General features: G+C 47.0%; 4 protein-coding genes across 6 annotated transcripts; 2 read left to right on the top strand and 2 right to left on the bottom strand.

The window, feature by feature from the left end:
* The first annotated feature begins 62 nt into the window (after positions 1-62).
* Positions 63-1,197, top strand: LOC115760519 (S-adenosylmethionine sensor upstream of mTORC1). The gene has a single exon (XM_030701887.1). The coding sequence runs from the start codon at positions 211-213 to the stop codon at positions 1,111-1,113; it is 903 nt and encodes a 300-aa protein (XP_030557747.1). The 5' UTR covers positions 63-210; the 3' UTR covers positions 1,114-1,197.
* LOC115760517 (transcription factor grauzone) lies at positions 1,151-3,581 on the bottom strand. The gene is made up of 4 exons (XM_030701884.1): positions 3,342-3,581; positions 2,025-3,283; positions 1,572-1,962; positions 1,151-1,508 (listed from the first exon to the last, which is right to left on the bottom strand). The coding sequence occupies exons 1-4, from the start codon at positions 3,459-3,461 to the stop codon at positions 1,227-1,229; spliced, it is 2,052 nt and encodes a 683-aa protein (XP_030557744.1). The 5' UTR covers positions 3,462-3,581; the 3' UTR covers positions 1,151-1,226.
* Positions 3,582-3,741: 160 nt separating this feature from the next.
* LOC115760520 (apolipoprotein D) lies at positions 3,742-7,827 on the top strand. 3 transcript variants are annotated; one of them, XM_030701890.1, is made up of 5 exons: positions 3,742-3,852; positions 4,826-5,248; positions 7,008-7,162; positions 7,225-7,297; positions 7,400-7,827. In XM_030701890.1, exons 2-5 carry the CDS (start codon positions 5,105-5,107, stop codon positions 7,670-7,672), a joined length of 645 nt encoding a protein of 214 aa, XP_030557750.1. In that variant the 5' UTR covers positions 3,742-3,852; positions 4,826-5,104; the 3' UTR covers positions 7,673-7,827. The 3 variants fall into 3 exon arrangements, with proteins under 3 accessions (XP_030557750.1, XP_030557749.1, XP_030557748.1); XM_030701889.1 differs by having other exon boundaries at positions 4,742-5,248; XM_030701888.1 differs by lacking the exon at positions 3,742-3,852 and adding an exon at positions 3,943-4,017.
* Positions 7,828-9,190: 1,363 nt separating this feature from the next.
* On the bottom strand, positions 9,191-11,938 carry LOC115761112 (tyrosine-protein kinase transmembrane receptor Ror2). Its single transcript, XM_030702742.1, has 4 exons — positions 11,237-11,938; positions 10,903-11,182; positions 10,602-10,844; positions 9,191-10,540 (listed from the first exon to the last, which is right to left on the bottom strand). Exons 1-4 carry the CDS (start codon positions 11,630-11,632, stop codon positions 9,273-9,275), a joined length of 2,187 nt encoding a protein of 728 aa, XP_030558602.1. The 5' UTR covers positions 11,633-11,938; the 3' UTR covers positions 9,191-9,272.
* Between the last annotated feature and the right edge of the window lie 3 nt (positions 11,939-11,941).

Here is an 11,941-nt window from a genome sequence, read left to right as displayed (position 1 = left end):
CACTAAAAATGCCAAAGAAAAATTTGCAGCTGGTCATACTTTTGTTGATATGCGCTGTTGCGCCTTGTTGGTAAAAATAGCAGGCAATGTATACATGTTATACAGTGGTGGCAAACATAGAATACAGGTATACAGGTGTGTAAATATCGCTCATCTCAATTATATACACACACATTTGTTGCGCCTTGGGTGAAAATACAAACAAAAACCATGGCCACCGAGGAGCATCAACGCTTGGCCAACATTGTGAAAAGCTGCCACGATAGCTTGAGGCAACTCACCAAATTATACGGAGCAGAGCGCGCCTGGCAGGAGCATACCGGGCCGCACAATGCTAAAAAGCTGGCTGAATATGCGGATGCAATGCAGCAACTCGCTGGCATATGGGAATCAAATACCAACAAGACGGAGCTACAAGCGCGCAGTCGCATCAAGTGGGCCGTCGACTATATAACCAAGTATTTCTACACCGAGGGCATCTATCTGCAGAAGCGCCAGCGGGAGCAGCGTTTGCTGGCGTCTTACAACGAAATGGCAGATTCCGAGTGTGCATACATGGATGAGCCGCCGGACAGAGTACGTCTGCTGGATGTGGGCAGCTGCTTCAATCCGTTTGGCAATATACCGCACCTGGAGGTGACAGCCATTGATCTCTGCCCGGCACCGGGCGCTCATGTGCTGCAGGGCGACTTTCTGACTGTGGACTTAGATGCCACTCTAAAGGAACCGGAGATAAACAATCAGAGTGTGAAAAAGTTACCTGCTGGCTACTACCACTGCGTCATATTCAGTCTCCTACTGGAGTATATGCCCAGTGCCGAGCAGCGTCTGCTTTGCTGCCAGAAGGCCTACGAGCTGTTGGGTCCCGAGGGCATATTAGTCATCATCACGCCCGATTCACAGCATGTGGGCAAAAATGCCAGCATAATGAAGAACTGGCGCTTTGCTCTGGCCAAGCTGGGTCTGTTGCGCGTTCGCTTCGAGAAGCTGCCGCACATCACGTGCATGGTCTTCCGCCGGGCTATCAGTCAGCATCTGTCCCAGCACTGGGCCAGCGTGCACCGAGAGGAGGGCATTTGTGAGACAATCCGCATTCCACAGGATGAGCATTAGTTTAAATAATAGATGTCTTATATGCAAACTGTTATCTATGGATGTACTTGTATGAAGTATATTTATGAGTTCCTTCTTTCATCTATTTCTATGTCATAAATACTTATTAAATACTATTGCAGTTGTGATTCCTGCTTCGGGGCGTCCGCGGTGGGCTCAGCGGGTTGCGTGAATAGCGCTGGGCCGGCGCTGCTGGTCTGACGCTTCTTCATGGCCGTTGTTGCGCCCACCGCTTGCTGCATTATGTTGGGCGGCAGCGGCTTCTTGCGATCCGCCTCCCATTCGGCGCGATGCAAACGCTGCCGATGCTTGTACATGTTGGCATTTGAAAAGAACGTCTGTGGGCAATTGGGACAGGTGTACAACACCTCGCCCGTGTGCGTGGAAGTGTGTTCCTGTGAGCAAACAGTTGATTAGCATTGTTACTCTTATTTCTATGTTTAAAAGTCTTCACTTACTCTCAAATCCTGTGGCCGCTTGAAGGCCTTCTCGCACATGGTGCAGCGAAACTTTCTTTCGCACTGATGATTGTGATAGATATGGCGTTTGAGTGCGCGCGAGTTGGTTGACTTTTTGTCGCAGATGTGACAGCGATGCTCACCGCCCGGCGGTTCGTGCACTGTGCTCATGTGCTGCTTGAGACCGGACAAATGGCGCAGCCAAGTGCCGCATATCTCGCACTGCACCGGGTCGGGCTTGGGGCGTGGCTTATCGGAATGCTCCAGTTCGTGGTGTTTCTTAAGATTAGCCTGAGAGCGTAAGGTTTTGCCGCACTTATCGCAGATGATGGCAGTCTCTGGATCGTGCATATAGCGTAGATGTTCCTTTAGCTTGCGCTCTGTGGGCACCCTGTAAGAAAATAGGCATTCCGGATTAAGCACAGTTGGGAAAGCGTACAAAGTAATGCTAACTTCTTATTGCACTCGGGGCAGGTGTATTTGAAATCCGACTTGGGCACATGCTTGGACACATTGTGATACTCGACAGCAGCCTTTGTGGTGAAGCACTTGGGACACTTGTCACACTGATACATACGCTTATCCTTCGCATCCGCTTGAGGATTCGTGTGCGTTTGCTCGTGCGTCTCCAGCGTTTTCGAGTCCTGAAAGACGCGGCCGCATTGTGTGCACATAAAATGCTCTGGATTCTTGTGCACCAGCACATGCTCAGCCAGAGCCCGGCGTATGTGAAACTTGCGACCACAGCAGGCTATGAAGCCGCTCTCAATGTTGTGGGACATGCGCTGATGGCGACGCATGTCGCCGAAGTTGGGCACCAGCAGATTGCACATATGACATGGCAGCTTCTTGAAAAAGTCAAATATAATCTCATCGAATTCGTTTTGCTGTGCTTTGCGCTTTTCAATCTCCTCCCGGCTCATGCGCACAGGTGGCACCAACGGCTTGGGACGCTTGCGATACTTTTTGGGCTTGACAACAATACGTTTGGGTATTTCCGCATAGCGTTCTTCTGGCTCGATATCCGGCAAACTATTGCCAGAGTCACTGTCGCTGCTCTCGCTGGAACTGGCACTGTCCTCAGTGCCCAGCAATGCCTCGGCTGCCACAAACTCCCTGTCATCATTATCATGCTCTTCTTCCGATTCGAATTCCTTCTTCATGCAGGTCGGCGGTGATTCTGGCGGCGTTTTTGATCGGCGTCCACGTCGAGAGCTCCGGCGCAGCTGCCTTCCCTTGGCTGCACTTGGTTTATCGCTCGCTGCTGCTTGCTTTGCAGGTGCTTTTAGGTCCAGGAACTCAGCCAACGGTATGTCGCCATCCGAGTCACTGGCGAGCGTCAGCTGCTCGTTTTTGATGCGCCGCTTAGCACTGGCTGGATATTCAGCGCAGGTGCGCTTCGTTGCACTGCTCTTCTCTGCCAGCAGCGGCTCCTCAAGCATTTCAAGCTTGGGCAGCGGCTCCAATTCGTTCACCTCTACCTTGACATCGCCAGTTGCAAAGAAATCCTCGGCCAGGGCATCCAGTTCTCCCCCAAAGGCGAGAGGATTGGCTGCCTCCGATTCGTCGCAGAATTCGATGGGCACATTTTTGACATCGCAGCGTCGTTCCTGGTGGGCATTGTACACGCGTTGGTAGAACTCATTGAAGCTGCTGACGCACTCCCAGCACTGGCGGCAAATTTCCTCCTGCTCGCCCCCTGCGCTGCTCAGCTGCAAAAAGTTGAATCAAAGCAAAAGTGCAAATAGCAAATCGAAATCGCGCCCTTACCTCGAGCCAAAAGTGTTTGTTTATTGTTTTGCAAATATTGAGCCGCGAACCAACCTCGGAAAATATCTTATACGATTCGCCATACTTGCAGCACCCAAAACAGAGCACGCATGCTGCCATGGCCTAGTTTATTGCCTTGTGTTCGTTGCAATAGTCTATGCAGCCGCCATTTGCTAATAGCAAAAACAAATTTGTTTAAAAACAAAAATTTGTTTTTTATTTGTTGACAGTCGACAAACTTGTGGAGGTCGGATGATGCTCGAAAAAGTAAAGATGCTATCGATTTTTCTGCCAGTGTGTGCCCTGTCGTTAATCGGTAAAATTATCTTTAGCTACGACGGTCACACTGATGTTAATTCAAATGTCATTACGATAAACATCAGTCAGTACGTTTTCAACGGTCGTGTGGTGTGGTTGTAGAAGAAAGTCAGTGGACGCAACAAAAATTTAAAAATAGACTTTCTAGCACGGGATATAACGAACAAATGCCAAAGAACGCGCAGTCAAACATGTAAACAAAGAGATAACAACTAAAGCATTGTACAACAAGACGCAGACAACAACTACGACTATTAAAGTCAATTGAAATATTAAAAAAAAAAAAAACGACAAAAGCAGCATAATTTTGCAATTGCCTTGGCGTCTGAACAGTGCCAGGCAACTATTTTGAGTATATGTAATTGAATGATTCGTTTTTGCGTTTTTTGTTTATTGTCTGTCTGCAGAATTAACACTTTTTTTTCTCTCTCGTGTGTTTGGATGTTAAATTTGTCGTTCGGTTGGCCAATTGCCGATTTTCATTGCCTGGTTTTCAATGCGTTAATTGTTACAAAATACAAAACGCAGTCTCTAAACAAACTTCCTTCATTTGGCATGTGAAAATTGTGGAATTTCTTTTATGTTTGGCCAATTGTAGTTGTTACAGTTGACTTGAACTTGGGCCAATTCAATTGCATTTGTTGTTCAATAGCAGCTGGTTTGCAATGAAAACAAGCTGCATGACACATTTGCAGCTACAGTCAACTTCCTTTATTAGACCTTTTACTTTTGTTTATGAATGAATGCGCAACAGTTGCGTGCTGCACACAAATGCCTATTCACTGGATTGCCACCAACTAGTTGCAGTTGCATTCCGCATGGACTTGCCACTTGCAACGGGCTCGATGTGCGGGATCTATGCGGCAGCCGGTTCGCTACGCTTCGCATCGCTGAGCCTATGCCTGGGGTCTGGTCTGGTCTGGTCTGGTTTGGTTTGGAGTTTGTTTTGGATTTTCTTTTACGTAACGCCTAGCCAGGCACGAGCCAACCTAGTTAGCAATATTTGTATGTGTATGGGTGTGTGTGTGTGTGCGTGTGTTTCATTTTCACTCTTTATATTTTTGTTGCACTTGCCGAAGCAGTGAACGCAGCCAAAGTCCAGCATGACTCGAGCATAGAGCAGCACGTTTTTATTATCGCACATTTCTTCTACGGAATATTAATAGGTACATCGAGCAACAACAACAACATCAATAACAACAATAACAATTACAAGCAACAAAAGCAAAACAAAACTGGACCCAGCGCATCGCTTGGCGGAAACTAAATTCCAACTCCCGCGTTCATTGGCCAACTGACATCCAAATCGGAAGTTCCGCTGCGCATAACCAAGTGAATCGGCCATAAATTAAACATTCTATACAGAACAGACGCAGCATATTCAAATTGCCGGAGAAACTGTGCCAATCCTTAAGCCAATACGCGTTAATTATTTCGCTTACAAAATGAGCGAACGCATGTTGAGCACAATTTGGCGATTTTCGCTATTGTCGTCAGTTTTATTGTTGACATTCGTGGAGCAGGCGAATGCCTATGGATTTGGACGTTGCCCGAAGTATCCATCGATGCCAAAGTTCAATATGAGTCGAGTAAGTTCCACTGTGCATGCAATCCCCCAGTCCAAATGGACTACAACAATAAAACTTAATACATATATCAATTTTTGGCACTACTATAAACAACAAAAAGCTGTGAAATTTTCCATTAATTAGTACAAGGCGTCGGCCGGAGCATTGTTTTTTTTTTATTATTATTTTTTATAGATTGTGCATAAAGATGAACTTGAGCCAATTTGGGGTCTGCAACAATGTAAAAGTGCAAACCAGTTTAGAGCAAAGCAGATATAAAAAACTTAATAAACTTTTTAGGCACATACATATATCTATATCTATATTTGTTCGCCTCGTAGTCACCAATGGCAAACAATCCACTTCTTTAACATATTCAAGAAGCCATCAAGCGAACTACTTGAGACCATGTCCAAGCCGACGGCTTCATTGGCACGCCAAGGACAACAACAATGAGAGCAAAGATCAAAGAGATCTTCTCGTTGCTGCTGTTAATTTTTTTTTTTTAGCTGAACAAACTAGAAAATTGCCTTAATCAATTTAGCTGCCCAATTACATTAATCATAAGAGGGGAGGGGGACTTGCATATAAACGCATTCACTTGACCGCCTTGAAATCACTCGGAGTTCCATTCGCGCAAAATAAACAAATTACCATAGCCACAGCATAATAAGCGAGTGAGAGCTACGAACAAAGCGTAGCTCTTAGAGATGATCGCGTTTTAGACTGCGACTGAAGAATATTTAAGGTAGATAAAGCTGAAGCTGAACTAAAACGATTAGAGCTCTTTCGAAAAGTAAAGTCAAATAAAGTAAAGAATCTCTCGAAAGTTACTTTTAAGTCTACATGTTAAATTTACCTGCTTGTAACTGCTTGTAACTCCCTTCTGCTTGCCACATCAATCCCTTCTAGGTAGATCGTGCCTGCTTCGTGTCACATGTAAAGTAAATTAAAGAATCTCTTGAAACTCATTTTCAAATCTAAATGTTAAATTTACAAGCTTCATGTAACACCATGCTGCTTGCCACATCAAAGCCTTCGATTATAAAGTATAAAGTAGAGTAAAGAATCTTTCGAAAAGTTATTTTCAAATCGAAATGTTAAATTTACAACCTGCTTGCAACTCCCTTTTACTTGCCACATCAAAAACTTCGATTATCAAGTATAAAGAAGAGCAAAGAATCTTTCGAGAAAGTTATTTTCAAATCTAAATGTTAAATTTACAACCTGCTTGCAACTTCCTTCTACTTGCCACATCAATTCTTTCGAAGCAGATCGCGCGTGCTTCGTGTCACGTATCCAGCACCAGCTATGCTTGGAGACTGCAGCAGCTCTTATCTCGCTGCGGGCAGCTATTAATTGGATAAGTTGTCGCTTCCAATTGAGCTGCTGATAAGCGTGAATTCAGCTTGACATGGTTCGCTTAGGGGGGCAAAGACCTCGATCCCAAGAATAATTATCCACTGAGGGCTTTATGATAGCTACCAGCCACCAGCCGCAATCTACCAGCTGGCAGTTATCAGTGGAATCGGCTACTGGGCAATATTTAAGCGCTGCCAGCACTGAAACCAGTTTAACGATAAATAAAAACTCTTGAAATGTTTATGTTTTACGCAGGGAGTGGAGGCAGTTGTTGTTTTTTTATTTTCTGCTTCTCTTTTTTTGTATAATAGTAACCCAGTTAAGTGCTTACTCATCGCCCCAAAGAGAAACGCAGGCCGCAAATCTTATTGAACTTATTTCTAATGCCTGCATCCAATTTGGATTTAAACTATTTCAGGTGCTGGGCCATTGGTTCGAGGTGGAGCGCTCATTTTATTTGCCAGAAATTGCCTCGGGCTGCACCACCTTTGAGTTCCAGCCCTACAGCAAGGCGGAGCTGTCGAAGTTCAACAATTTTAAGCTGGAGGTGGCCATCAAAACAGTCAATCGCATGTAAGTCGAGAGATTCGCCTATTTTAGTTATTATTATATTATTTTATATGCATTTCCCTTAGCACTGGTAATCCAAATGTTAATCTGGGCTATGCCACGCCAGAGAACAGCAAATCCTCCATAATGGACTTTAAGGTATGTCTAGCGTTTTTCATTTCATTTCTCATTTGGGTGGGGGTTATATCATCATGGACATCATCTCGTCCTGGACAACATACTGACTATGTGAAATCTTAGTTCAACACGCGTTTCCCGGAGGTGATTGCCCGTCTATTACCCGGCTCTGGCAAATACCAGGTGCTCTATACGGACTACGATAACTATGCCATATTGTGGTCTTGCGGCAGCATCGGCTCCCTTGGCTATGCCGACCAGATCTGGATACTGGGACGCGAGACGGACTTTGTTGTGGAGATTCGCGAGAAAATCTACGATGTGCTAAAGCGACTGTCCCTCGACCCGGAGCGACTTGTGCTCAGCAAAAACACCAACTGCCCCAAACTGCACTGATTCAATGCCTTTCTTTATATTTATATATAACTATATAACTGATTGTTTAAGTATCATATATTGAGTCTATTGTATAGATTTTAGGCCTTAGGTTGCTGTGATATCGCAAAGTAGAGCTTTGTTTTGCTTTGCGAAACAAATATAAATATGCGAAATTTAATATTTGAGCACGATATGGGTGATTCCTGGCCAGCAGAGTTCACTCCCCGCCAATTATTATGAATACTCTAATTAATTTCGTATATGCACCTAGAACCTGCCCATCCACAAATTAAGAGAAATAATTTTAGTCGCAGTACGAGAACGAAACGCGTAGGAACAGTTATAAACATGTCGAAATTGTGGATATTGTTGCTGTTCGCATTGCTTCTCAATAGGCTGGAGATGGCGTTGGCGCGAGGAGGAGGAGGAGGAGGCGGTGGTGGCGGAGGACACGGCGGTGGAGGCGGAGGACACGGCGGTGGAGGTCGAGGCGGTGGCTTTGGCGGTGGGCGTGGCGGTGGCTTTGGTGGTGGGCGTAGCGGAGGAAGACCTGGCGGATTTGGAGGCGGTCGTCCTGGCGGCTTTGGAGGCGGTCGTCCTGGCGGTTTCGGAGGTGGACGGCCTGGCGGCTTTGGCGGACCACCAAGAGGTGGCTATGGGCGACCATACGGTGGTTATGGCCGTCCATACGGCGGCTATGGTTATGGAGGCTATCGATCCTATGGCTACGGTGGCTTGGGACTCGGCGTTCTGCCGCTGCCCGTTCCTGTGCCATATCCATGTCGCCGTCCATATTCGTATGACTACGACGGTTATTATTGCTGATAGAAAAATCAAAGAGAAGAGGGCTTTTGTTTTGTTTTTTTGATTATGAAAGGTATATATTATACAAATTACATCAACATTTCAGTTACAAAGATTATTATGTAAATGTCCTAAGAAATTGAGGCTGTAGACAGTTCTCTAAATATTTTATATATCATATTCCTTATTGTTTGATGGTCTTCGGTGTTTGTTGTGATTCGTTTCCAAGAATGGGTAGTACGGACCGCTCCCTAGTGATAAATACCGAGTATAGCACACCGGCTCCCCGGTGCACTTGAGCTTAAGTCTAATAAAAACCGATTGGCATTCAATCTCTATATATATATACGTATATATATATTATTAAACATATTTTGTCTACGGACTAGATATGAGTACGAGTACCAATAAAATGGCTGACTTGATGCATTCGTTGTAAAAAGTAATATCATTATGATAATAATCATAATATTATATCATAAATTATCATAGTAATTATAATATTTGCAAGTAGAGATACAAAGTGCCATTAAATAACTAGCAAAAGGATAACGTCAGACATGAAATCAGGAGAAAACAGCTTTGAAAATTACAAGCTACAAAAGTAAAGTCCTCAGGAATAGTTCCAAGGAATATAAAAACAAAACGAGAAATGACTAAGACTTATATGTGTGTGTAATTTGTGCGTCTGCTCCGGAAGACAGCTTGGAGAGCATTTGGATTACGGATACGGATTCGTTGAGAATGTCTGAAACAGTGACGGAATAATTTCGATTTATATTTGCTGGCCAGCAGAATCGTGGTGGGATGCAGCTTAGAGCATCGCCTTGCACTCGCTCTCAGCAATGCTGTGCTGGATGCAGTGATTGATTTCCGCGAAGCCAGGCCGTTCGCTGGGCTTGCTGTTCCAGCAGCGCCGCATCAGAGCGTAAACGGAGAGCGGTGTGTTGTCCGGGCAGCCGAGCACGTTGCCCTCCTTGATGTACTTGATGACCTCGGCGTGCGTGAGGCCAAAGTAGGGCTGCAGCGCAAAGGAAAAGATCTCCCACAGGCAGATACCAAAAGCCCACACGTCCGATTCCAGCGAGAACTTGTTGTACAGAATGCTCTCAATGGGCATCCAGCGTATGGGTATGACATCGTTCTCATCGCCCTTGTAGTAGTCCTGCAGATAGATCTTGTGCGAGAGTCCGAAGTCCGCTATCTTGACGGTCATGTGCTCATTGATGAGGCAGTTGCGCGTGGCCAAGTCGCGATGCACAAACTTGCGCTCGGCCAGGTACAGCATGCCGGAGGCGACATCCGAGGCCATATGAAGCAGCTGCAGCTCATCCAGCTGCTGCCGATTGCGTGTCTGCACCTGATGAGTCGCATACGGCGAGCAGGCGCGCAGGAATTCGCTCAAATCCCCTGGTGACATGTACTCGAACAGCAGACACATGGGTCGGCCCAGGGCACAGACTCCCAGCAGCTTTACAATGTTGGAATGATCGAACTCGGCCAGCAGGCAGGCCTCGCGCTCAAAGTCCGTTTGCATTTGTTCGCTGGCATCATCCTTCAGCATCTTGACGGCCACCAGCAAGTCTTCGTTGCCCGGAACCAGACCCGGCGCCTTGGCCTGAAAGACGCGCCCAAAGGCGCCCTGGCCCAGCGAGCGTACATAGACAATCTCGCCACGTGGATACTCCAGCTTCTCCAGGCGTGCATTTAGCTTTGTCTTGGGCTCCTGCACCGCTGCTGTGGTCGTCAGCATGACGCAATTGCTGTGTATGGTCGCAGTGCTGCGTATGGTGCCGCACTTGAGGCTAGTAGGAGCAAAGCCCGTCGAGCCGAGGGTCTCCCGACTGGCGGACAGATTGCAATCACCGCGCACGGAGGCGTTGCATTCCCCGTGCGCTGCCTGCGACGGCTGCGAATAATCCTTGTGCTTGGACAGTTTGTAAGCCAACAATATGATCAGATGCAATGCCACAATGCCAATGAAGCCGATGCCTGCCAGCAGGAATATCATCGAGGGCGTAAAAAACTCCTCCATCTTAATGGGTGTGTTCAGATCCTTGGCATTGGGATCCACATAGTCAGCTGCAAGTGAAAGGAATGCACTTAGATATAGCTATGGGTTGGATATGCAAAGTAAACCTACGGCAAAGGGGTATATCGCAGTGTTGCCAGCGCACAGATTCGTCCAGGGTGTAGCACCAAGGCGCCGGCTCCTCGCCGCCGGCATTGCGACAGTAGTTCTCGCCCTCGGTTAGCTGTGCAAAGACCAGCGGCGGTTGTATGTGCTTGTGCGGATGCTGTGTATCCCAGCGCTGGCAGGGTATGCCCGACTTGGTTACATTCATAGTGCCCAGATAGTAGCGCCCGTTGCCATTGCGACAGTCATCTGCAGGGACGCAAGATTAGTGCCTGTGATAAGCGAATCCATTGCTGTTTATACTCACAGCTGACCTCCGACTCCTTGATTTCGGCGAGGCCTATGTACGAGCAGCTGGAACGCCGCATGCTGGCATCATAATGCGGCAGCGCCGTGCAATTGGGTAGCCTGAAGTGAGCCCTACTCTTGAGGAACATGTTGCGCTCCCTCTTCTCCTCAATCAATACCCAGTCGTTGTAGCAGAACTGCAGATGCGTGGCCTGGCAATCCTCGAAGCAGAGCGGCGCCTTGATGGTGCGTCCGTTCTCGACATGGCAACGTGGAAACGCATAGGCACAAAGCATTTTCTGTAAGGCAAGAAAAGTTAGTTTCTTGAAGATGCGTGCGACATGTGATACTACCTCAGCTGCCTCACGGCACAGGCCCGTCAGGTCGACAATTAGCTCCTCCCAGAGCGCTGTGGTAATCTGCTCGTTGTGCCAGCCGCCAGTTGGATCCTCCAGACTGTACCACACGGGGCCGCTAATGAACTGCTTGCACACTTTGCCATTATACGGTGCACAGTAGCCCTTCTCCTCCCGCTCCCGCTCGCGGTCGCGCTCGTAGTCTGTGCTGTGGTGTCGCTGATGGTGGCGTCGCGCCGGCTCCTCCGTGTCGATGGCGTTCAGTGAGTTGGCATTCGCTTCGCATGTAAACAATAACACGCAAATAGCAACGGCAACAACAACAACAAGCACAGAGATAAGAGTTTGGCCACCTCTGACCCCAGCCCAGACAGCCCCCAACCCGGCCGCCATGGCTGCCTCCCCTTTAGGTATGTGTCTGTATATGTAAATACTTATGCAGGAAGCTTTCGTTTTGCGTTTTGTTTGCTTCACTTTGCCGAAACTTTAACGGTCGTTTTTTAGGCGCCCTTCAACAAGATTTCACGCATTTTTTAAGTTATCTATTTTCTGAGTAAAACTGAAGCACTTTTTTGCGATGCTGGCGGCACTTGATAATAAAAATATAGGCTTATCGAACTCTATACGCCGTACTGTGCGCTCGGCACTCGCCTCTGTCGACGCCTTTTTCAGAATACCACAAAAGTTGACAACCCAATTGGG

This window comes from Drosophila novamexicana, unplaced genomic scaffold (assembly GCF_003285875.2).
Source record: "Drosophila novamexicana strain 15010-1031.04,08,12 unplaced genomic scaffold, DnovRS2.1 tig00000462-arrow-pilon, whole genome shotgun sequence".
In the NCBI taxonomy this organism is placed as follows: domain Eukaryota; kingdom Metazoa; phylum Arthropoda; class Insecta; order Diptera; family Drosophilidae; genus Drosophila; species Drosophila novamexicana.
Note: the sequence above shows the minus strand (reverse complement) of the source record. Positions and strands in the feature narration are given on the sequence as shown.